Source organism: Athene cunicularia, assembly GCF_003259725.1.
Source record: "Athene cunicularia isolate RWA chromosome 12 unlocalized genomic scaffold, athCun1 chr12_part1, whole genome shotgun sequence".
Classification (NCBI taxonomy): domain Eukaryota; kingdom Metazoa; phylum Chordata; class Aves; order Strigiformes; family Strigidae; genus Athene; species Athene cunicularia.
The window spans coordinates 334039-359738 of NW_020799116.1; the positions used below are offsets into that span (position 1 = coordinate 334039).

Consider the following 25700-nt stretch of genomic DNA (forward strand, 5'->3'; position numbering starts at 1 on the left):
GGGTCCCGCTCCGCGGGCGCTGCCATCGCCCGGGGGGGTTGGGGCGGCCGCCTGGAGCCCTTTAACCCCCGGGCACTGGGGGGTGCGCAGAGGGGCACCGGGGCTGACAGTCGGGGTGCGCGGTGGTTGGCCGCGGCGGTTTAACGTGCTGACCCGGCCGGAACGGCTGTTGCGGTCGGGAATGGGGATTGTCCCAGCGACGCACCTGCAAACCCGGGAGGAGAGCCGAGAGCCGCTCCTCCGCTCGGAAGCGCTCCGCAGCGCTCGCAGCTAACGCGCTGCCGAAGAACAAAGGAGTTGCTGGGAACAGGTTTTGCTGTTTAGTAATTACGGGTGTTCTAGTTTATTTCAAGAAGCTGCTTTTGAGGAGAGAATCCGTATACAGTTGCAGTTTTGATACTGAATCAATGCGTTAGCGCACGTAGTTTGAAAAATGTTTGGAAAAAATCAGTCGGTGAATAAAAGCGCGTGTGCGCAGCACACTACAGGTGAGAGCTCGCTCTTGTGCGGGCTGCGGCACGGCCCTGCCCCTGCCCCCCGGCCTGCCTCTGGCCATACAACTGCCCTGGTGTTGGACACCTGAATGGCAAGCTGAATTTTCACTTTACGTTTAAGGTCTCCCCCCAGTGTGTGACTAAAGGTTTTAAAAGGCATTCATCAAAATTTGAAAATGCTGCTTTCAGCATTTAAAATAGGTCAGAATTCACATCTCATAGACTGTCTTGGGAGAAGCTATGGCTTTGCAGTAAGTTGTTATCTTTCTTATTTATTCGTGATTTTTCTGAGTATTTCCTCACGTTAACGAAACTGATGTGGCCATTTTTAGGGGATATGAAAAGTGTAAGTTGTATCTTTTAAGGGTTTACTTGTTCCAGGTCAAGAGCTGTGCCTGCAAGCAGCAAAAGTCTCCATAGGTACTGTGGCGTTTAATCTTCCCTCAAAAGAGACTTGATCTAGTTAGTAACGAACTTTGTATCTAAGCTTTGTTTATATGGGGGATCCAAAATAGCTTTCAATTAACTCCTTTGGATAACTCCGTTTTAATTCTTTATCAAGGCAGGCAGAGTGTTTTGGAAAAATGTTTGCACTGATTTATTACTATAGGAGAACTGTTCCCCATTTGTTTTTCTAGCTCTTTCTCTGATTTGTGTTGTCTGACACAATTGTGTCTCACACTGAATTAGCTCTGGTGGTGTCAAGCCTACCTTAAACAATTGTCGAGCCTTGACAGCTTCTTAACATCTTTGTTTTAATTGTAAAAGGCGCAAAACTCCTCCAGTATGATGAACTGAAGGAAGAAGTGAGTGCCTGGTCTGTATTTATGAAAATAAAAAGTGTAGTTGTACAAAGGAACAATCAGAGTGAATTGTGCTTATCTGGGTCTGCATGTAGGATGAGAACTTTGTCTCCTTGCTGCCCGTTAGCATGGGATTGGGAAGGCCCTTTGTGTCAGAGTCTGGGGGGTGGGAGGGAGGGGTAGCAAATGGTGTTTTAAAGCACTCTGTCATCCACTGGGGGGAAATGATAGCTAAAAGATAGAATTTTGCTAATGTATTTATCAGCCAATATGCAGTGACTGCCAGGCTACATAAATAAAGCAGTACTTATTAATATTTCTTGTGCAGAAATTTGCATTCCTTTATGGTTGCTGACTTAAGACTTCAGAGTTGGCAAACGTCTGTGTAGGACCTGGAGCACCTGCTCCCAGGGGGATTCACTTCTTGGGTGAAACAGGACAGTGTTAAATTGTGTTCCTGTGTTACACAGCTGCAAGGTCAGAATTCCAGTTCCTAACCCATTTGATGGTGGGGGCTTCAAAGAGAATGTGACTGTGCAGATTTGAGAGCTACAAACTGGAAAATGCTGCCATCAGTGTGTATAAAACTTGAGCAAAGAAAATGTAGGACCATGCAGGAAGGAAAAATACGGCTTTGTGATCCAGGTTTAGCCTCAGATAGCTGGTGTCCCCGGCCAACACGGCTGTTTGCACTGCGTGGCTTTGGTCAAATCCTTTAAGCTCTCCCTGTCTCTGTCTTCCCTCTATGAACGGGGTTAATGCCTTTCTCTTATTTACATAACGGCTGTGAAATGTTGAAATACAGTTGTGGGGAGAGCTGTATGAGCACTCTGTATATTAATTTATGAAATGTTTGCATTTGATAACCTGTTTATATCAGGAATCTCAAAGTTTTGCACAGACTTATTTTCAAGTGTTACTTCTTTTACACCAAATCAGTATTTAGTATTTGTGGGTTACTGCTTGGATTCTGTTTTAGTTTGGCAACTTAAATCTCTGTAGCTGTTAAAAATTTGAGTCATAAATATTGCACCTTTACTGTTAAGACTTAAAAGCAAAATACTTGATGGTTTATTTTTTGGATTGGTTTCAACAACTGTCTTCCCCAGGTCAAACTCAGATTGTTCGTTTTGTCTGTCCCATCCCTCCTCCTTCCCACCTTTTTTTTTTCCCTCCCCCCCTTCCCCTAAGTATCCAAAGGGTTTTCCAAGTATTTTGCTGCAAACCACTCTCTATCTTGTACGGTTTGGAAATCCTTGGAAGGCCTGCAATTACTGTCACCCAAACCCTGAGGAAGTGCTGTTGCTGCTGTGTTATGTTTAGCGGGGCAATTCCCTCACTCTTGGCGTGAGAGTACCAAACTTGTCCAGCTTTGACCCAGCTTGGCTTTGTCCAGATGGTTTAGCTGGGTTTATGCGAGGAAAGTAATGGAGTTAAATTGAACTGTATTTGAGGAAGTTTTGCTAAGTCGAAATGCATACCCTGTCTTCTGAAGGATCTGTTCTGCCAGAGGAGGTTGGGGTGAGCTGCAGAGGCTCCTCTGGCCTGCCTGAGCGATGGCTGGTGGGCGCCGTGCCGGGCGGGTGGGCGCTGTGCCGGGCTGGCAGCATTGCCCGTGCTGCCCCGCTCACGGCTGTGGGTGACGCTGCTCCCAGCGGTGCCACCTCGGCTTCCTCCGGGTCACCCGCCCCACACAGAGACTCCAGGGGGCTGCTCTTCAGCTCTGGTTGTTACGCAGTGCTGACAGATCGTTTCCTTTATTCTTGATGCCGCTGACCTTGTATTTTTGTGGGTGTAGGGTCATCAGTGGGAGTCTGTATCCACAGATGGAAATTGTTTGGTAAAGATGAATCTAGTATAAAAGAACATTTTTAGCAATCTGAATTCGCTATGAACAGATATGGACTAATATATAATATCAAAGCAATTAACTGCTTCACAGACCGTGTCCCTTAAACTGTCATCTAAAGACATTCCTGTGCAGAATCATGAGGCTTGGGATTCAAGAATTGTTTGTCTCAGAACAAAAAAGGTAAATAATGGTCTTTGCTAAGTTATGTGGATTTCCAGACTGTATTGCTTGAATTGCTTATGGCTATATCCTCCTTTCTTGTGTGTCTACCTATGTCTTGAGGAGGGAAATCCCATAAAGAAGCTTGTAATGTGAAATAAAATTACTCTGTCCTTTCTCAGGTCAGTAAAACAGTTACTCAGGAAGTTAAAACTAGAGTGACTTGATATTTCTGAGCTCCAGGGCCAGGTCTGTGGCTGTTTCCCATCTATCAGTGCTGCAGATGGAAAAAATGCATTTATTGATAAGATCCACTATTGGAGGGGCTCAGCTCTTACGGATTTTTTCCTATCTGGAGTAAGCTCATTTTTACAGCATCATCTTCTATTGGTAAACCCTTACCAGACATAAAGAAGTATCAGGCTGTGATAACCAGTGTGATAACTTCAGGGCAGAGCTCTCCTAATACTCAATATAAAGGAGAAATAACTTTTAGCAAAGCTTGCTGATTCCACTTTTGTAGCTAAAATGGTCAAAAGGTGAATGCTTGGTCCGTTTGGTTTGCTTGATCTTTATGATACATAACATCAACAATTCTGGCTGTGTTCAGAGTGCATCTGGTCACTATTAAAATACATAAAATACTGTCTCTCACTGGGTTCTCCTGAGGTGTTCATAGAGCTGATGTCTAATGTAGCTTGGCTACAGTTGGTAGTGGGGGAGAGGCAGAAGTAAGAGGAGGGTTTGGAAATCTGATGCATTTCAACCCTTTCCTCATGTTTAATAGAGCAGCAGGCAAACAGTTTTCCTGTGGCTCTTGAAATTCTGTGCTCCTCGCAGAGTTTAAGTAACATCATTGTACCCGTGGTGGAGTGAAGCCAGCTGGGTGACTTGATCTAATGGGACCTTCAGGGCTGCAGGGACACGTATGTGACCACTTGCTTGTGGCAGGTTACTATTTTCACAGGGTAGATGTGATGAAGCTCGAGGAGCTGACAGAAGGTCTCTCACCTTCACAGCAGCCTGTGCTGCAGCCTGTCCCTGGCACACCTCTTTAACTGGTGTGTGTGCCCTCCCTTGGGTTGGGCAGGGGATGAGCTGATCACAGCCCATGCCAGGGCAGCTATTCAGAATTTCCTGATGCTCCTCTTGGAAGGGTGTTTGCTTGTGTTGGCCATTCGAGTGCCCTGCTGTGGACAAACCAGCTGGAGCATCTCAGTGTATTACTCCTCACACTATTTAGTTTTGAATCTGTTCCTGCATGGTTTACTGGTCAAAAGGCTTGTCTAAACAAAGCTGGGAGGTGGTGGTGTCTCCAGGAATTGCTGGCCATGCTGGGGCTGACTGAGTACTGGCAGCGATTAGAAATTGCACCAACTCTTCTAGGCAAGATGGGTCCCTCAAGAAGGGAAGGAGCCACTGCATCATCTTGCTTGGAGGAACGCGGAGAAAAATGTTTGAGATACCACCTCCATCTTACAAAAGCAAACCGAGCTTCTGGCGCTCTGTGTTAAGCAGTAGGAGTAACAGGTTTCATGAGGAGTTTGTCCAGTCTCAGTGTAGCAGCTTCATGAATGCCATGGCAATGGGGAAACAAAATAGACTTGAAGCATCTTCCCACACTGGTAATTACCAGGGTATGTAAGCTTACACCTGCAGAGATATTAGAGGTAGGATTAGGGACTCCTCTTTATGAAAAAACATTACTAATAATCTGAAGAATAGCCCGGATCCATGCCAGCTGGGGGTCTGGGGAATTGCATGGGATGGCTCATTGCCAAATAGACTTGTGATGTTCAAGGATGTAAACAGAGACTACAGGTGGAATGCAGCTTATGTAAACACATCTTTCCTTTTAATAATTAAATTCCACAGCTAGTGGCAGTTTGCTCTGCAGAATATCTTTGTACTTTATAATAGGTGCTTACATGGGGCTGGATAGCAATAACAATTGGAATTTCCTACCAGCAGTGATCAAAAGAAGCATTGCAAGTGTTGGCAACTTTACTCTGAATTAGTTACCTTTAGGGGTCCTTTGTAGAGATTTTGGCTTGTGTAGTATTTGCCCCTCTGCCTTCAGTGCCTGGTGATAAACTAGCTGGCTGCTACTTTAGCCAGTGTTTCTTCAGAGGCAAAGAAGAGTTTGCTTTCATTTTGCAAATCTTTCCATTCTGGATGTGACAGTCAGTGATAAAATTGCATATGTAAACTAGGTCCTTTTCAAAAAGGCTAGATAAGCTTTTATGCTGGAGGGAGGCCTCAGAAGTGTAGGGGAAATGAAATAACGGGACCAAGAGAACTTGAGTGAGTTTTCAACATTTACATGACATCCAGCTTGGGACTCCCTGTCTTGACAAAGGATGTGGCAATGGCCTCCAAAATAATTTGAAACACTTGTGTTTGATCAGCAGAGAAAAGAGTGGGATAAAGCCCTGGAGGGAAGAGGGGCACAAGAAGGCTGGCTGATATTCAAGGATCACCTTCTCCAAGCTTAGGACGATGGATCCTGGCATAAAGGAAGATTTAGGTTAGATCTAAGGAAGAAATTGTTCCCTGTGAGGGGGGTGAGGCCCTGGCACAGGCTGCCCAGAGAAGCTGTGGCTGCCCCCTCCCTGGCAGGGTTCAAGGCCAGGTTGGATGGGGCTTTGGGCACCCTGGGCTGGTGGAAGGTGGCCCTGCCCGGGGCAGGGGGTGGCACTGGATGGGCTTTAAGGTCCCTTCCAACCCAAACCATCCTGGGATTCTATGGTAGGGGTTTAATTCAGAGGATTTCGGTTGTTCAGAGATGGGCTTTGCCCGCTCCGTCAGATCTGCTCAGTTTTCCCAGGGGGATCCCTCAGAGACTGCTGTGTCTCCTGCAGGGTGGGTTGGCTGTTGCACTCCTGTTCCTACCAGACCGTAACTGCATCATCATACACTGTGTGTTGGGCACATGAGCACCTGACTTGAATAGGAAAAGTTCTAGAGTGTCTTTTCACACCATGAATTTCGTTTTTGGGATTAAATGTAAGGTAAATTGACAGATAGTGGGGCCCCTCCATGAGTTCTCTCTGTTGAACAGACTTCTGCCTTTGGGGCTATTCCTCCAGCTTCCCTCAGGGTAAACACAGTCTTTGTTTCAGTGTGTGGTTTTGACTGTAGATTTTTTTTTTTCTTTCTTCCCTTGACACATGTGTCTGGTGCCTTTGGGCTACAGAAAGCCCACGGTTGCACAGTCCATTTCCCAGCCCTGCCTGCAGCCACTGTCGGGGTGGGGGGGCCGGTGCCCCCTGCCCAGGGGTGCAGCTCGGTGCTCCTGGGGCGCGGGGGGCTGAGGGCAGAGCTCTGTGCTGCCGGTGTGTCTGCACCAGCCGCACATGAGCCGCCTGGGTGGGCACAGAAACGGCTGGTTGCCACTTGTGTGCAGGAAAACGCGTCGACGCCGGCAGCCCCACGTGGTTAGCAGGGAGAAATGGTGAAAAGCGTTCGGAGCTTGGGAGTTAATGGTACGGCAGAGCACTCGTTGGGTTCGACAGCCCGAAGGCAGTCCGGAACGCCAGAGTGGCCCCTCTGCAAGCCCCCGAAGTGCTGGTGGTCACAAGTGGCCGGGGCTGTTTCTCTGTTCAGGTGCCCGCTGAGCTGCGGATGGCTGGGCGGCACCCGCCGTCTGAGAACCAGCGATGCTGGGGGCTGGCGGCCGCCGTACGTCTCTGCGGCAGCATCCGTCTCCATCCCGGTTTGGCTAAGAACCGAGATTCTCCTCCCCAGCAGCCTCTGCCTCTTTGCAGACCCCTGGCTAGGCAGAGCACGTGTGGGAAAAGCAAACAGCTGGGGCGGAGGGCAGGCTGCACCCCGGGCCCCAGCTGCAGCGCTGACCCCGGGCCGCTGCAGCCCCCCCGCCCCGGGCCACGTCCTGGCAAGTGTCCACACCTCTGCGGGGCTCTTTGGCGTTTAAATGAAGTCTGGTGTGCTGGGATACTGCGAGACGGCGGGACAGAGCCTCTCCCTGGCTGGTGGAACCGCTGCAGCTGCCACTCCTATCCCCTCGGCCAAATGGGGTTCACAAGAGCACAGGACACCTCCTTTTGCTATATCTGTAGTTACTGGGTGAGCTGTTATTTTGGGTAAAAATTCACAGCCCTACAGTGTGTTAGCCCTTAATTAAAGGGAAGAGGACAAGCGCATTCCATGGCAATTACGAATTAGCAGAACCTTGTAAGTGACATTTCCTGCCTGCTTTTTGTTTATTATTTTTTAAATGCAGTTTCATACCTGTTGTGGCTTAGTAAATACCTGTCTTATCACCTGATTTAGATGCTACAATAAGTAAAACATTAATCCCTGTGCTGCATACTTGCAATTTAACCTTTCTTGTGTTTGAATTGATTCTTTCTGTCCCATCCTTAAACAGGTCTTCCAGGTTCTAAAACCAGTCTCCCCACAGAATTCAAGACAAGAGGAAATTGGAATCAATCCCATCAAATAACTCAGTTCATACTGATGCTAAGTAAATTTTAAATCAATGGAAGTTTTTGTTAGTATACAGTAAGTGGAAGTTGTATGTGCAGTTCAGACTGCTCGCTTTGGAAGTGGTGTGTCTGAACGGCCCATCTAATGACGACAGAAATGAATTCATTTGGAAAGACATTGACAGGAAAACTAGAGGAGCAAGTTTGTTGATTTTTTTTTTCTCTTAAGATGCAATTTGGGTATCAATGAGGTCAGCTGGTATTTGAATAGGGAATTCAGCTTAGAAAACATTCCTTTCTTGAGTTGTGAGCTTTGAGACTGTTTAAAATAGGAAAAATTGCTAAGGAAATTAAGCGAGGTTCTAATCCTTCAAAGAATTGCTATGAACATTCTCATATGCATACATCTAAATAAAATTTTTGGTTTTGAAATTGGTAATGTTTCAGCAGCACATTATAAGTGCTATCATTTGACTTTTTTGATAGGGCATTCAAAGGACACATACTTATAGAGTCCAAGGAATGCAAGCTGTAAAGTTTTACTACAAGGGTTTTTTGTTGTTTTTTTTTTTTTCTTGAGTGCTGTTGGTAAACACTCAACTGCAGAAAAATATTTTCTCCATGTTATCTGCATAGATCATCATCTTAACTCTCAGAAGCCTGTGAGTACCAATACCGTGTTTGGAAAATCCGTTAATGAGTAAAAGATTCAATTCTGGAGTCCAAAGAAAATGAATTTCCAAAGAAAATGAAATTCAAGGACTGCTTGTTTTAGCCTGGGATAGCCTTTATGCAGGCACATTTTTTTGCTTGCTCAAGCATGTCTGCCTTGGGGGTGTGCTGAAACCCTCTGCCTACACCATCGATAGGAAGGACCCAGGATCCTGTTGGTGGCGAACAAAAGCTTACAGAGAAAAGAACGATTTCTATTGTCAGAAATAAATTATTTCAGCCTGATGACATTGGCAACAGGACAATAGGAGCAGAGGAAATGAAGAGCTTCAAGTTGGTGTGGAGGAGGTGTTTCAGCTGGAGGCTGGATTGTGAAGCATGTGAAATATTAGTGCAGAACTGTTGCCCACAGGTCTTCAGTATTTGGGACTAATGTTTTGGAATGGGGCTAAGATGTAGCAATTTTCTCAATTTAAATCAGTTGGGGTGTGTTCGTTCTTTCAGTGAAATGTAGGTTGCCTTTCTCTTTATGCTAAAGACCAACACCAAAAAAAAAAAAAAGGGAGAGGAGAGGCATTCCTCTGCTTTTTATGCATGAAGCATTAATTTCAGTAGGAGTTGGGCATATCTTGGGATCAGGCCCATTAATCTCATAAATAATAGTGCATCACAGAGGTGTGGAGACTCAGAGTCCTGGAATTGCGTAGGGAAATTATGTCTTAGTCATAGTTATTATGTGGTAGGATAAAGTGCTATAAATTTAAGTACTTGTCAGATTTGGAGCTATTCTCCCATTTGTTTAGTGCTTTCAATATTACTTTTCTGAATGAAATAGTTGCTTAATTAAGGTAATGTGTTGGCAATACTCTTAGAAACTGATTTGTTCCATCCTTCAGTGTTTTCATTGGTTTACATGAGTTCATTGGAATTTAATTTTTTTTCGCCCTAAAATGCTATTTAATACCAGCTATAGAACATTACGTAAAATATGCCTTTTTGTACCATAACAGCGCTGAAGAGAGAACAGCACTTGTACATAGATGGCCAGAAATACATGATTGCATGAAATATGAGATCTTAAGGACTCAAAATGAGGCATTTCACAAATCCAGTAGTCCAGTGGACAGGTAGAGAAGGTTGTGGGTTATCCAGACGTTTTACTGAATTGGCAGTGAGTAAAGGATTTCTCCCTGGACAGATGATGGTATTTCTGTGTGTCCTTTCACCTGTGCCTTGCTTTCAGAGTGCGGGAGGTGTCCCAGCCTCGAAGGGCGCCGGTGCCGCAGTGAAGGTGTCCGTGTCCCGTCCCTGCTGTGCTAAATGGTGCTGCTCTTTCTGAACACGTGGTTGGCTCTGCAGGAGAGGAGGCCGTGTTCCAGCTACTCCTGCCGTTTCATGCTGTCATGTCTCGAGCTAATCAGATGTACCTCAGACACCATCTGTAGCCAGCAGATAGATATTCTTTATATATATCAGGAGTTTGAGCAACTGCCACATTACTCAGCTGAATACAGTTTTTCATTCCCTTTAATGTAGCTTTCATCTAACCATCCGGATCTGACTAAAAACTGCCACCAAGGAGCAAAGGTGTTTGAACTTTTTATGCATAATTAAAGAATAAAAAAAAAAAATCAGGATGAAAAAGGCCTCCTGGTTCTACAGTTATCATTCAAGCCATTTTAACAGTGAGCAGCAGACATATGAAAGACTGTTGTTAACCATGTTTTGTTGCTGGGCCTGAAATGTCCAAGTTTTGAATGCTCGACACTCGAGAAACGCATGGACTATCGATCAGCTTCAGCTTGGCTTTTCTGCTGTTTCTCGTAAGCGGACATACAGCTGTTTGCCTGGTGAGTCGGGGCTCTCTGCTTCCCCGGGCGGTGGTGGGGGGACGTGTTGGCGGGCGCCAGGAGCGGGCAGAGCCCCTGCCCAGGCGAGTGCTCGTGGGGCTGCGGGGGGAGCGCGGCCCGGGACCCCCCCCACCCCGGGGGGGGCTGCAGTGACACAGCGCTGGCTCCCTCGCCCAGAAAGGCCACGATGGCATTTCAGGGTTGACCTGGGAGAGCTGAGGCTCAGCGTACAGCCGGACATGGGAGGGATTCCAAGGATTCTGGATCATTTTGGGTCTGTGGTATCTGGCAGATTTGAAAGGCAGCTCGTCCTTTGGGTCAGCGGTTTGACCCGTGTCATACACTTACATCACACTGTCACAGTATGTTGTAACTGTGCACCACTTCTAGGCAGCCTAATTAAAGCTCTGGCGTTCATTAAGAGAAAACTCTAGGCGTTGTTTACCAAGACTAGATTGGTAAGAGGCTTGAAAAAAATGTGATAACATGCAGTACTGAATGTAATAGTCACCTACAGGAATTCCACACGTTTCTCTTAAATCCAGGTACTATACAGAATGGAATCCCTGCAGGAAGATATTAATGGAGGGTGAATTTTTTTTTTTTTTCCATAAAAGGTACATGCCAGTGGTTTGATATAGCTGGAGCACTTTCAGGGTACAGGTTAACAATCTGGTGATAGCCTTTGGAGAAAGAAAAGATTCGTTATTCTGGTAAAATCTACAGACTTGCAATCCACTACACATTAACTTAATTTTCTACGTTTGTCCATGTACACTGGTGCAGAAAACTTGCTTCAGGTAGCAGGCACTGTGGTACTTGTTTGTCAGGCAGAAAATTGAAGAGAACTGGTTTCAGCATCACTGCAATGAAGCAGCATTAGTGAGAAGCCATGTAAAGTTATCTTGACGCTACCTACAGGTGGGATTTTCAGAAAGACCCTTAACATATTTCTATTACTAAACATCACTTCTGAAGAATATTACAGTCCCTCAAAGAAGGTGGAAGCCTTCACCTATTCCAGTGCGGGTGACTGAGTTGTGCACGATCTCAAGACCTGACGGGCAGAGGCTCGGGCTGCGAGCTGCCAGGTGTGCTGCTCCCCACAGCCCGTCCGGCAGTGAAGAGCCCACTGGGTTTCCTGCTTTTGTCTGCTTCCACTTTGTGGGGATTCTCATTTACGCAGACACCTTCAGGTGCTCAGTGCATGTGGCAGTGGGTAGAAGATCATTAACGTGAACATTTATTTTCTGAACAGTTACAGCTAGGCTGTTGCTTTTAGTTAACAAAGCAGCCCTTCCATATCTGATCTCTCACATCTCTGACATCTAAAAGTAGGCTGTTGGTGTCATTAGCAAATGCCTCTTTAAAAGCCAAATCAAAAGATCAAATATCCACAGTCAGGGAGCAGTATTCAAAATGAATTTGATTGAAATTGGCCTTGCAACACAAGCTCTCGTGCTGGTAAGTGATGCCGTGCGTCTGTTCGTGTGTGGACATCATCTGAGCTAAGGCATGATGTACCCAGCCTTGGAGGGAGAGAATGAGAATGTAGGTTAAAATGGTTGTATAGCACCACCATAAATTAAAACCAGTTGGGTTTCAGGCTCACTAGCAGTAGTTCTACAATAGCAAGGTTCAGAGGAGTATAAAACCATGTTTCAGGAAATGCTTAAAAACCCATCAAACTGATTTTTGAATATACACTTCTTTATACAAGTGTTTGATAAATAACAATGGGGTACATTGTGTCTTAGAGATCAAATGATGAATAGAAGTGACTTGGTATCAAGCTTTGCCTGTGAATTAATTGGTTGCTGTTGCTTCTTGAATGTGAGCCCAGCCCACATAAGACCTCTGCCAGGCGGGGCTCTGGGTCCAGCCTGCGGGGTGCGTCTGTCTCAAGCCCAGGGGTTTAGGGCTGGTCGGTCAGTGCTTCCAGCTGCTGCAGGCTGCTCGCCGCTGCTGCACGTGTGATCCCCTCTACCCCGAAAAGCCAAGCAGCTTTCACGGAGGTTTGCCATTAACGTGTTCCGGTGGTTTAGTGAGCTGCTAATTAGCTGAGGGTTAATGCGTTAGCAGGTGGCTCTAGTCTTTGTTCCTTTAGTTTTGGGAAATGGATTCAAGTGGGATAAGGATCCTTGGTGGTGGGGAATGAGCATTGTTACTCTTGCCTGTATCCGGGATGCTCAGAGAACTGGTTCCCCAGAGGGAAGGTTACCACACTTAATACAGAGTACTCTGGAAGCTCTTTGCAACCCAGTCCTGAAGATTAGGCTTGAAGAACCATTTGGGGCTGTTGACAGCTGAACTGACTCTTATATTGCTCAGGACTAGAAAACAGTGTTTCTGATCTTTTTGCCATTAATTATCCTAGATATATTGTCTCAGATACACTTGTGGATGCTGGAGTCACTTTTCTAATTGTGGTGAATAAATATGGTCTTCTGTTGCTTGGTTTTCCCCTTTTCCTCCCAAATAATTGGACGGATAGATGGAATTCAATTCTCCTTTGCTTAAGATTTCCATCCAAATGCACCAATGCTTTCTAGATGTAGAAGCAGGCCGATAGAGAGAGGGCCTTCCAGCGCTGGATCAAAAGCTGTGGATTCAGCACTCTGTTTTATCAAGGCAATGAGAAAAAAGTATCCGACTGCACTGAGAGAGCTCAGCAGAAGTCATCTTTGAGTCATTTATGAACCAGCAGTATAGGAGTTCAGATCCTGTTGCTGTCTTGGGACAGTTCCTGTCGATGTGGAGTTTCTTTGGCAGAGGTGGGGGGAAGCGCTGTCTCCTCCCTGCCCCTCCGGGGTTGCTCATAGTTGGTTCAGGCTGGACGGCATCTCTGGAGTTCACCAGCCCAGTGACCTGCTCAGAGCCCCGCTCCCATCAGCATTAGGCTCCTTTCTCTTTCCAATCTGTGGGGCAAATAAGCTCCCGCATTTACTGATAAGCTGTGAAATTCCAAAGGAGACCAGGAAGGCAGATGTGTCTCTATGTCAGGTAGTTCTCTATTTCACACGTTTAGGTAAAACACCCTGTTCATACACTCATTTTCTGAAGAATTTTCTATTTCCATTTCTGGAGTGGATTTGTGTCACTAAGTTCTGTGCTTTGGCTGTGATGGTGGTCGTGTTCTGGTTTGGGAGTACACAGTCAACCAAGTGCTGACAGCTGCTTTGGGAGTTGGGTTGTCGAGGGAGGTTTGCAGGGCAGTGTCTCAGTTCTGCTGACTCTTCCTGGAGGAGAATGGGAAGTGCTTCTGCCACTTCTTCATCAGTAAGGCTCTTCAGAGCCACCTTACTGGCACAAAGGAGAGGGAACAAAAAGTCTCTGTTCTCGAAAATAATTGCTGTTTATGACCTTCCTGCGGGACTAGCTATAACAAACTTCTGGGCTGCTGGGCCTAATGAATTACCTTCTGGTGGGAGGGAGTGGGTCTGTCACACAGTTACATCCTCATAGCTCAGTCAGTCACTTTTAACCCCCACATCTCTTCCTCCCCCTCTGCTTTCTCTGAAACTGCCTGGCTCAGTGCAAAGGACTTTCCAAAGCAGGGCTCCTTTTGCAATTTAGCACTGTCGCTGATAAAAACCCCAACTGCAGAAGCAGGCATTGCACATCTTTTCTGCGTGTTTGGACTGATGATCAGGCATGATGCAGGTAGCTTCCCTGAGGTTTGACTGGGCAGCACCTGTGCCGGAGCTCGATCAGAGCAAGCTATGAATTATTGAGTACTCGGCTTCAGTCAGGCAGGAGGAAAATGAAACGCTGCTCTCTTCAGCATCAGAGGATTTAACCCAGTTTCTTACTGTGAGATACCAATTCTTATTAGATTTTCTTACAAAAGTATGTAGAATACAATCATCCTTCAAATCCACACAATTTTCCTTGAGAAATAATTTAAACACATTTAAACCCTCATTTTGAAGCTGGAAAATCAACTTCCTGTATGTTTTGACAGTTTATAATCTGTAGGAGGTAATATTGTAGTGAGAGTCTTATTCTGTGTTATATTAAACATCCTGACTGGATATCTTATCATTCCAGAAATTGCTGAAAATTGACAAGCCTCGTTACCTTTCAGGTCACTCACAACAGGCCCAGTTCACAGGGGACTGGCAGTCTGTTGCAACCTGGGCATTGCTTAGACTTGTACAAAAAAAGGTGTGAAAAGGTATTAGAAACCAGAGAGGTCATCGGGCACCATAAACTGATGTGATTTACATGGAAATGGAAAACTAAATACATTAGGCATGTTTTAATTGGATGCATCTAATGAGGATGCAGAGTGGCTAATACTGTCTGTGCATGGTGATTTCCTGTGAGTGTATTTCTCCTCAGTTTTGATTCAGAAGCTGGCAGAGGCTTTTCTCTGTTTTTCTTGGTGATACTTTTGGCAGTGTTAATCTCAGTAAGGAGTTCTGTGGGTATCCTTCAGGATCAGAAGCCCGGTATAGCCACAGGTGAAGAAACCCCTCTGGCTTCCACAGGGGACAATGGATAACTGATGTTACAGCCAGCATTGAAATCAGGTGTGGTTACAGAAGAGGAGGGAAAGTGGAAGAAATGGCTTGGTAAAGTCAGAAATACGATGTTTTCACACATGTGGAATTACAGGCTACCATAGCTATAGCTCAGACATAGTCTCAGCAAGGCTTTGTATTCGTAGCATTTAGACAAGTACCTCTACCCCCCTTTCACATTTTCAAGGGTAAAGAAAAAATTAGCTGACATTTTTTGTTAAACTGCTTTTGTGCAGCAGTACCTTGGCTGTTAAACACATATTCTCCGGTGTTCTTTGTCTATACCTTCTTTGCCGCTGACTTCTAAAGCTGTCTACTCTTTAAAGGGAATATTTATGGTAAGTGACTGTTGAATGACTGTCTGCTGTGACCCACAAACGGGCAAACCGACTTCAGAGCTGCTGTTTGTGTTAAAGGAGGCAGCTGAACAGCCCAGACTGTTGAAACAGGAAAGGTCTTACATGGGTCACACATGATCCCTGTCTGCATTGTGGGAGTACAGTGACATTCAGATATGGGACTTTTTCTTTTCTTCCTTTTATCCTATAAATAACACTAAAGTATTTTTTTAGCAGGAAATAATGAGGCCACAGCTCCCACCTGTACATTGATAGCTACACTCGCTATTATAGCTTCAAGAGAATGCAGCATTAATACATTTTACTGCTAGGTAAGGTCAGTGGTTTTTTCCTGCTCTGCAGTATGTCTCACTGTTTCTCCCTCAGTCTCTCTGCTGAAAGTTAATTGTGGTTGGACATGCCCTGTTTAAAAACCAAGAAACATACTTGGAGAAACAATAATGGGCTTAAGGGTTTAAACCACATTGATTTTTAATGTCACCAAATGCATGCTTGAGCTCATTTTTTAATGACTTGACATTCAGAACAGCAGAACATAAATTTCAAGGAGCATCCTCTCTGTATTTTGGTATCCTAACGACTGTTGGAAGCAGTATGAAATCGTGGGAACCTGAGCTAATTTGCTAAAGCACCTCCCATATGAGGACAGGCTGGGAGAGTTGGGGGGTTCAGCTGGAGGAGAGAAGGCTCTGGGGAGACCTTAGAGCGGCCTCCGAGGGCTGAAAGGGGCTGCAGGAAAGGGGGGGTGACTCGTCATCAGGGGGAGAGATAGGATGAGGGGGAACGGGTTTAAACTGACAGAGGGGAGATTTAGATGAGTTGTAATGAAGAAATTCTCCCCTGTGAGGGGGGTGAGGCCCTGGCACAGGCTGCCCAGAGAAGCTGTGGCTGCCCCCTCCCTGGAAGGGTTCAAGGCCAGGCTGGACAGGGCTTTGGGCAACCTGGGCTGGTGGAAGGTGGCCCTGCCTGGGGCAGGGGGTGGCACTGGATGGGCTTTAAGGTCCCTTCCCACCCAAACCATCCTGGGATTTTAATTTGCTGTAATTTGAAAGTAATTAATATGTATGTTCAACATTTCTGCTGAAATTCTCTGAGAGTTCTCTCTGAAATTCTCCTGATTCCCAGGAGGAAGATGGGATTTTAAATAGTCCAGCCTGTAAATGAGAGCTGCCGAAGGGACTGCCGTGCTTTATAGAGGTGCTTGGTCCACACTAGCACCTGCTGACTCCTCTTGGTACCTGGCCAGTTTTGATGAAGCTAGGCTAGATAACCTGTTTTCATTATGCATGTAGACAAAAATTTGGTTTTATGTATCTGCAGCTGCAGCAGCACTTGGCTGTGTAAGTACGCTCCCCACCTCTGTCCCTGCCCACAGCTCTTCTCACTTTCACCAGAGTTCTTGTGTTCCACACCACACAAATTTAATTTCTGAATGCTGCTGCTCTCTGAAAACCCTGAGATTTGGGCCAAATGCTCTTCCAGGCAGGAGGTAGCACAGAACAACACATACTCCACTGCACCCCAAGTTCCTCCTATTCTCCCCCATTACTGTCCTCTGAGGAATTTCATTCTGTGCTCAGGCCCGTTTGGTGCCGTGGGGTGCTGCTGGCGTGGCAGGAGCTGCCGGGCTGTGCCTGTCAGCATCTGCCTGTGTAGTTATGTGTGTACATCGGTGTCTGAGGCACTTTCCTCTGCACATGTGTCTGAAACACTGAATGTAAGATTATAGGCGTATAGATCATATCATTTCCTCATGAGATATGGAACTTGGTCCTGCTGCTCGCAGATGTAGAAAATGGACCTTGCTGCAGATGTCACTGGAGAGTTGCTGGGCATTAGTCAGATCTTTAGCCCACTTGTTAAACTTTGTATCCTTTCAGAATCTTCTTGTCTGGCAAAATAAATGTACCTTGGATAAGTAAAAATCACAAGTTTAAATGGATGGAATTATTGTAGATTCATAGTATGAGTGTGAAAACCAGAGGACAGCCATTGCAGGCACACTCCTGGCATTGCCTTTCTGCTGTTATAGCTTCATGCTGCAAACCATTTTCTGCAGTGCTTGGTTCCCTTTGCTGTCGTGAGAGATGACCTCAGTCTGCATGAACTTGCGCCTGGAGAATACACTTTACACTTGGTGAAGTAGCTGTGCGCAGCCGTTTCTTGAAACAGGTCCTGTTACTGCTGCCACAGTCCTTCAGCACTATAGATCCTCTGCTGACTGCGGTGTGATTTCCTCATCAGCTGAGCTGGAGATATTCCCTCGCTCGTGCCTCAATCACTGAAAAACGCTGGATGGCTGGGGAGAGAGACTAAACAGGAATTCTTAGTTGTCCGTCACAATTGCGTGCTTTCGTGTCTTTGGGGAGCCGTGCCCTTCCCTTCGCTCCCTGTGTTGGTGTTTCTCTGTGCCTGTGGGCTCAGCTGCCTTCCAGAGGAGCAGTTAACTAGACAGATGAGCTCCCAATGTGTTTTGGACCATGTAGTTATTTCTTTTTCTCCATCTTTTCCAGCCCAGACACCCATCCTGCCCTCTCACAGCAGTATTTTGATGTCTGGTTTCTCTTCTGGTGCTGTTTGGTTCCATATTCCAGACGTATTTAACAGAGCCTTGTGCCATTTACATAGCTGTTTCATCTTACAGTCCCATGTAGGGACTAGCTATCTCTATCAGTTTCTTATTTGTCAGTAATAAAGCTTACCTGAAGTGTTTAAAGAGAGAGATTTTAAAATTAGAAAGTTTGAAATTAGACTAATTAGCAAACTGCGGGGGAAGAACTTCGGGTTCTTCCACTGTTCTGGTCTCAATGTTTGTATTCTTCTGTCTTTAATATTTTTAGGGAAAGATTCAGAACTCTGCTGTGGTATCTCAGGAAGATTTACTAATCCAGCATTTAATTTCTAAAGAAGCCCATATTTGTAGATGCTTTGGTAAGTGGTGCTGTGCACTCTCTCCCTGGCAGTGCCTAGCTCAGTCTGTGCCTGCGCTGCACACTGTAATTATGTGTAGGGGAGGTAGAAGCCCACACAGATTTGCCTTGGTCAGGGAGCTTCATGCAAGTGACTGAAATGATTATCCTAATTTTGAATGTTGTAGTTTGGTATGAAAATTCCATTTTAAATAATGTATTCCTTATTCTGCTGTATTGTTTCTATATTAATTCTTCAGGATTAGATGTACTCTCTCTCATTCTCCCGAGTGGAGTGTTGCTGTTGCTCAGGTTGATGGGTGAGTTGCTAGCTGGCATGGGCTGGGCGTTTAAGCTGGGTTAAATGTATATATTGGTGAAAACAGGGTAGTGGAAGGGATGAATTTTAATGCTGCTTTCAGTACTTTTCACTAAACAAGCTCTTGCATTTAGTTACTGTGGACAGACTAGTCTGCAGGTCCTTTTTTGCTGATGCTGGCCGTCTGCATCCATACTGTTTGCTGAGTTGCTTGTGTACTTGGCCGTGATGTGCGGTTGCTGGTGGAACTGGGATCAGGTTCTTGCTGACAGCTCTACAGGGTTGGATTACCAAAGGGATCACGCGCCCTGGCAGGGGTCGGGAGCTCGGCTTCCCCTGCTGGGGTAGGGCAGCCCCGCAGCTCAGGGCTCACACCTGCAGGCCCTGCCTGCTTGGATTTAGGAGGAGAAGGCGCCTCTCCTGCCAGTGTGGGGTAGAGAATGTGAGCCTGGGGGAAGAGGGCAGAAAAGAAAGCAAAGTGCCAGCTCATTCCCTTGCGTTACATCTAGGTGTAGAGCCAAGAAGCTCTGACCAGTTTGGCGTGTGATGAACAATTAGTGAAATTTGTGCAGCTTTACAGTACCAGCATTTTATTTAGCACGCTTGAGTTTTGCTTCACGTTGCATTAAACCTGGTTGTTCAGGCTGTTCTGTAGTTTGAGGATATCATCCTGAATTGTGTCACAGTTCACCTAATGGACAATTTTTAGTACATGTGGGCTCTTCTCAAGGATCATCCTCCTCTTACCTGCTCATGCCCTGGCCCTTCACAGACTGGTTTGGGTTGGAAGGGACCTTAAAGCCCATCCAGTGCCACCCCCTGCCCCGGGCAGGGCCACCTTCCACCAGCCCAGGTTGCCCAAAGCCCCGTCCAACCTGGCCTTGAACCCTGCCAGGGAGGGGGCAGCCACAGCTTCTCTGGGCAGCCTGTGCCAGGGCCTCACCCCCCTCACAGAGAAGAATTTCTTCATTACACATCTGAATCTCCCCTCTGTCAGTTTAAAACTGTTCCCCCTTGTCCTATCCCCACACCCCTGATGACGAGTCCCTCCCCCCTTTCCTGCAGCCCCTTTCAGCCCTGGGGGGCCGCTCTAAGGTCTCCCTGGAGCCTTCTCTCCTCCAGCTGAACCCCCCAACTCTCCCAGCCTGTCCTCACAGGGGGTGCTCCAGCTCCCCAGCATCTCCGTGGCTCCTCTGGCCCCGCTCGAGCAGGTCCGTGTCCTTCTGCTGTTGGTGCCCCCGAGCTGGACCCAGCCCTGCAGGGGGGTCTCCCAGAGCGGAGCAGAGAGGGAGAATCCCCCCCTCGCCCTCCTGCCCACCCTGCTCTGGGTGCAGCCCTGCACACGGGGTCTTTCTGGGCTGCCAGCACCCGTTGGTGGCTCACAGGCAGTTTTCCACCCACCAACACCCCCAAGTCCTTCTCGAGGCTGCTCTCCAGCCACTCCTCGCCCAGCCTGAGTTTGTGCTGGGGATTGCCCCAACCCATGGGCAGGACCTTGCCCTTGGCTTTGTTGAACTCCTTATTGAGTACCTCAGCCTTCCCCTTAGCCTGGGTAACCAGGTCTCCCATTTCCTTGCGGAGGGCCCACATTTTCCCTAGTGAAACTGAACCTGATTTTCGTGATCAGGTTTCATTGATGGTGTTTGGTTTCAAGATGGTTTTGTTCATCTATTTTATTTTAAGACTGTATATAATTAATAGTTTAAGGAAGGTGAAGGGATATTTGCCATTATTTAACTTCAAAGTTTAGAGAAAAAAAAGTGTTTATTTAAGATTTATTGAAGGGCATGTACGTATACTAAGTATGCTAAAGACTTTATAGGTTTGGATGGTTCAATCCTGCCAGTGGGTGCGAGGACCTGACCCTGTGTATGTGACCTCCTCGGGCCTCTGGTGACTGGACGTCTCCCAGAGCAGTGCCCCACGCTGCCCTGTTCCCATGTATGGCTGGAGTAGCAGATTCTCCGAGCTGGAATGATGTAAGGGCAGCGTGTAGCTATTACACTGGCATTTACCACCCGAATAGCCATTGACTGTCTCTTCCAGGGGAAGGTAGCAGCACAGAGGAGATGACCTCTGATCTTGGCCACTGGAATATTGGCATGCAGCTCAGTGTCATAAACACACTCCACGAGGAGCTGGTTCGTCCTGTCTGCTGGTCTGATGTCTACTTAAGGAGAGCTGCTTTGGTTTCGTAAGACTCTTTCCGTCATAGTTAATCATGCTCTGTAGACATTAATTTTGTGAGGTCGGTATAATTCATTATTGTAAATGATGATCCGGTGGCTGAATTAATTTGGCAGTAGATCCAAAATTATGTGTACTGAAGAACTTAAAATGCATCCCAAAAGCTGGAGGCTCACAGAATCACTGAAGTTGGGAGTTCTGGAGATTGTCTGGTCCAGCCCCGTGCCCAGGGCCAGGGCAGCTGAAGCACATTGCCCAGGATCATGGCCTGGGCTTTGGCTGGCTCCAGGGATGGAGTCTGGGCAACCTACTGCAGTGTCTGAACACTCTTGCAGTAAAAAAAAAAATGCTGGTTTGTTTTGTCTTTTTTGTTTTGTTTTGTGGGGGCATTTTTTTTGGTTTTTTGTTTGTTTGGTTTTGGGGTTTGGTTTTTTTTTTAAGTTTAAAGTGCCACCTGTTCATCCTCCATAACTCCACAGTGAACAGTTTCAGCACAGACAGATATTTGCTCTTCTTTCAGGATTTAAACTTTCTTTGAAAATTGCAGTTGGTTTAATGCTGTAGCCTAGGAAATCCCGTTAGACTGAGACTTTGAGGAAGAGAATTTTGATGATAACGTGGGTTGTAAGGAAGATGTAGAGCCCTTTGTGCCCCTATAGACTGAAAATGGTTACTGAGATAGCAGGGGAATAGGAGCAAATACTTCAAATGAAAAAGAACATAGCTGTATGTAACTGTTCCTCCAGGAGGCCTGCAATAAAAGTAAATAACCATTCAGTACTTCATGTAGTGTGTTCTAGTTAGTATGTGAGAGGAGGCAGTTTTCTGAAGTCTCTCTAAATAGAAATGAAATGCGAAGATCTGAAAATAAAAACTCGATTCTGCGATACACAAGCAGTTTGTGCAGTATTCGGGGTCTGTGCTACCATGAAGACTGCATTTTACATGTACCTCTTAAAACCTTATGTATACTTTAAAAAAAAAAAATCTTACTGTGCGTTGACTGCTATCTGTCACTCTGTCTAGCCACATGTTTCAGGTTACTGAGGATTACCAGTCTAGAGTTTCTTCTGCTTCCTTCTGAGTAAACCTGATTTCTAGATTAAATGACTGTTCTGCTCCAGGAGGTAATTACCTGGGAGATTAAATAGCTTGTGTGTGGAGAATGGTGCTGTCTTGGCACTCATGGTAGTAGTTCAGCTAGAGGCTTGCTGTACTATACACCTTATTTCTATTAATTTCATTGCTGAAAAATTAGCAAACAGCATTTATATCACATTTTATAGACAGGGCAGTAAATTGCATTAGATACTTTGTTATGCCATGGAGAAGCAACACTTAATTATTGAAGTGGCTCAGTGGATATTATGACTGAAACTCCATCTGCCGATGCAAAAATTAGTTCTATTTTTAACAACATGAGACACTCTTCTGCAATTATTCATCAGAGTTGCTTCTGAGAGGGCATTTTCATGCACTACTTTTGACTGTCTCCTGGGTGAGGTTTGTGTGTGATCTTCTGTGCATACTCTTTGTTGTCTTACAACAAAGGTGTCTTCAGCTACTCAGTGACAGTTTTCATTAAAAACGTGTGGAAAAACTCCAGTCAGGAGGCAGAAAACAACCAGGTACTTCCAGAGAAGTTTTAGTGCCTACTTTGAGGGCAGGTTTTTGCATGGGGAGAGACGTTCAGCAGTTAGAGCTGGTGCATGGCCGCCTCGTACAGGGCTCCCTTCCACGAGGGGGTGCTGGGGTGCACAGCTGGGGGACAGAGAGTGCTTCGGGTGTCCTCTTCCAACTGCCAAACATTCGTCCAAATGAGCTGGGTTAATGAAGAATACTCTGCTGTAGTAGCGTATGTGGAGAGGTGTCTGTGTCTGGGGGGCTCGCTGTGACCCGGTGGGACCTTACCATCCATTCGAGCCGTCCGTGCTGGATACCAGGCAGAGCCTGCCTGGGAAATTGAGAGTAAGGATGAGTTAATGTGTATTGGGATCAATGCATTACTACAGTAAACCCTGGAAACACACCAGCCTGAGTTAGACCAAAGCTTCCTTGATTAATTATTGCAAATTTTTTTAGAACATGCTTTAAATTAACCCAGATTGAGGCATCTGGAATTTTTAAATTTTAATTAAAAAAAAAAGAAAAGGCAGGCACAAGAAAGGACTCACTTTCCAAATATTCAGCAGTACAGCAGCGGAAACCAGTGTGAGGGAAAGGAGTAACGTGATAATTCTGGCGCACTGTAGGGTTGTCAGCAGTCCTACAGCAGCTTCTGCAAAGGTTCCTGCTGGCGGTGTGGATTTAGAGCGTGCCAGCCCTAAAACTACCTGTGCGCTCGCTGAGCAGGAGGGTGGGACATGGTTCCCTTTGAAAACTGATGAGTTGGCAGGGGCTGCTAGGAGAACAAAAGGAGTGCTCGCTGGCAAAACCTCACATGCATTTATTTCCCAAAACTGTAAACCCGAGTGAGGTAGCAGTTAAGTCAGAAAACGAAGCTGGTGTTTTGATGTTGAGGGGAGCAGACAGAGGAACACTTGTTTTTTTTAAGCTCATCTTTTGTTGTTACCAGTTTTTCTAAATATTCCTGCAGCTCTTGCACCTTTTTCATTTTCCTGTCTTTAAACAAGGCCTTTGCTCCTGTTGCTGCAGAGCGGGGCTGCGAGCAGCAGCAGCGATCAGGCGGTGGGAGGAGTTGGCAGGTTGGCGTTTGAGGCCGAACGCTGGTGGCCGCCCTTGGGCCAGCTGGTAACAGAGCAGACTTCCCCTGAAACAGGATCGTCATAAACTGGTCAGACTACTACTGAGTAGATAGATAGATCCAGAGAATATACTAATGTAGATATCCCTGTTTGTGACCTGAAAAACTGTGAGGGAAATACACAGTGTGGTGTCTCTTAGACTTAGTATCCACCCCTGCTTTCCTTGAACGAATGTGGTGCAGACAACCAGGCTGATAATCAATTAACAGAACATAATCCATGTGAAAACATGACTGATGAATAAATTCTCTTAAAAATAACTTTCTTTTTAAGGATGGATCTGTTAGGAATAGATGGCAAACACAGTTGTCTGTCTGCGGAGAAGTAAGCTATGAAGGAACTTCTCTCGCTTCTCCTTCCCCAGAAGAATAAACTGTTTCGCCATCCAACAGCTTCCCAGAGTGTACGAGCTGTGCTTGCTGTGCATGCTCAACCCGTAAAATAAAAGCTTCACCTTGATGTGTTTTCCCCAGAGGGCTCATTCACAGCCTGGGTCTTGCTCCCGGCGGGTTTGTGCTCGGCGGAGGGGGCAGAGGAAGGCTCCCTGCCCGCTCCCTGCCCGCTCCCTGCCCGCTGCCCAGGACACCCGCTGTCTGTCCCACCAGATGCAGTGCGTCTTTTAGCCTCATCTCCAGTTCAGTGGCTCCTTCTGCTTTTCTCTGAGCTTCCTAACTGTAACAGGGCACCCTAAAGCTTCTTAACTTGTGGTAGGAGTCTGGGCAACCCCCTGTGGCAGGCTGCAGAGGGAGAGATTTTGAGGTTGCACCTTGCCTGGAGCTCTGGAAGGGGTGGAAGTGTGTGATTCAACCCAGCAGTCTCCCTGTTGGAAGAAAAAGTGAGGGGTTTTTCTGTTTGGGAATACGCTGGGTTTCTGTTTGTTTTTTAAAATAAACTTCCGAGACTATTGCCAACAGATGTATTTCACTTTTTGGTTTTGTTATTCTCCAGAAAACAAGACTCTCACTTCAGATGTGTTCCTGACGGGGTCAGTGGTGAAGTATTTTTAGCAGACGCGGTACCTCTTCTGCAGTGCATTCACGCCCGGCTTGTGCAGAGCTGCAGTTGCTTTCTCAAACACGCGCTCGGGGCTTCTGCCAAGACACCCAGGGTCCTACTGCTTCGTATTACAAGGTCCTGCTTTGTGAAGGCAGAGTTCAGCCTGGCGGGGCCGGGGCTGGTGCCCGCACCGCAGCATGCTGGGCGGGCGCAGGGCGCTGGGCTCAGTGCACCCGCCATGGAGGGCTCGCCGCCTGCCTCCCAGAGCGTATGTCCCGGGCCTTTCTCCTTTCTCGGATGTCAGCGGAGCGGCAGCAGGGCTGTGAGTGCAGCGGGTTTGCTAGGCAGGGCCCTGGGGCACCACTGAATGCCCAGGCTCAGCACTTTCATGCGCTGCTGCTGCTGGAGTCTGCTTTTTAAAAACCAGTCTGTGAGCTGCTGCCTATTGCGACGCCGAAGGGGTGAAATCAAGTCTCTTCTGTCTGTCATCTCGGGAGACTGGGTCAGATTTTTATTCTCTGCTGTTGCTCTGTAGTAAGCAGTGTTTGTTGTCCAGCTTGGGCTCAATATTAAAATAGGAAAAACTGCTTGCCCTGCTGAAGTGGTGTTTGTCTTTTAAGAGTGTGATCTGTTCTTGCTGTGGGGGTGAAGATTTTTTGTTGGGAGATTCCCCGTGTATTCAGAGAACCTGTGGTTTGAATGTTTAGTGATTAGAAAAGATTTCTAGTACCAGAAGTCCATGTCTTTCGCGTTTATGGTTCGAGATTCTCTGGTTATGGTGTGAGTGATTTCTTCCAGGGAGCCCCAAGGTCAAGCTCCCTCATGGTAGTCCTGAGGAATTCTGGAATTTGTCCCAAACAGCACAGAATGTGGAGAATTTGTCAGAAGGTGCCATGTACAGATTTAGTGAGCAGCAAGGAATGTGAACAGCAGAGAAAGTGTGGCTGAGATCAACTTTGAATAATGTTTACAATCTCTTCAGCATTTCATGATTGTGTTTTACAGGACAGTAAGGTGGTTCTAGGAAACTCCCTGTTCTTCAAGAGGGAAATGCGATTTTTGAAAGTCTGCCTGCGTATCCCAGCATCACTGGAAATACTTTGGTTGCCTTTAAAATCGGGTGCTTTGTTAAGAGAGCAGTGGTGAACCCCAGCAGTCCCCTCCCGCAGTCGCGGGGCTGCTGGCAGCACTGGCGCTGCCCCTCCCTGCCCGCTCAGGCCGTGGTGCTGTGCCCGCTGAGCCCGCTGCCTGGCGCTCGCCCCCCGGCGCTGGGGCAGACTCTGCCCGGCTGCGGGGCCGGTGGGGCGCGGACCCCCCCGGGCTCGGGGGTGCCAGCGCGGCCCCGCGCAGCGGCGGGCTGA

The 25700-nt window shown here is 46.7% G+C and overlaps 1 protein-coding gene across 11 annotated transcripts in view; it reads left to right on the forward strand.

Annotated features, from left to right (window-relative positions):
- TMCC1 (transmembrane and coiled-coil domain family 1) overlaps positions 1-25700 on the forward strand; it is a 166690-nt gene that overhangs the window by 102171 nt on the left and 38819 nt on the right. The window contains exon 1 of one of the 11 annotated variants that reach the window (XM_026857844.1): positions 24575-24607. The exons of the other annotated variants lie outside the window; for them this stretch is intronic. Within the exon in view, the coding sequence (XP_026713645.1) occupies positions 24578-24607 (30 nt within the window). The 5' untranslated portion in view covers positions 24575-24577. Of the gene's footprint in view, positions 1-24574; positions 24608-25700 lie in introns of those variants that run through there. 11 annotated transcript variants of the gene reach the window in all.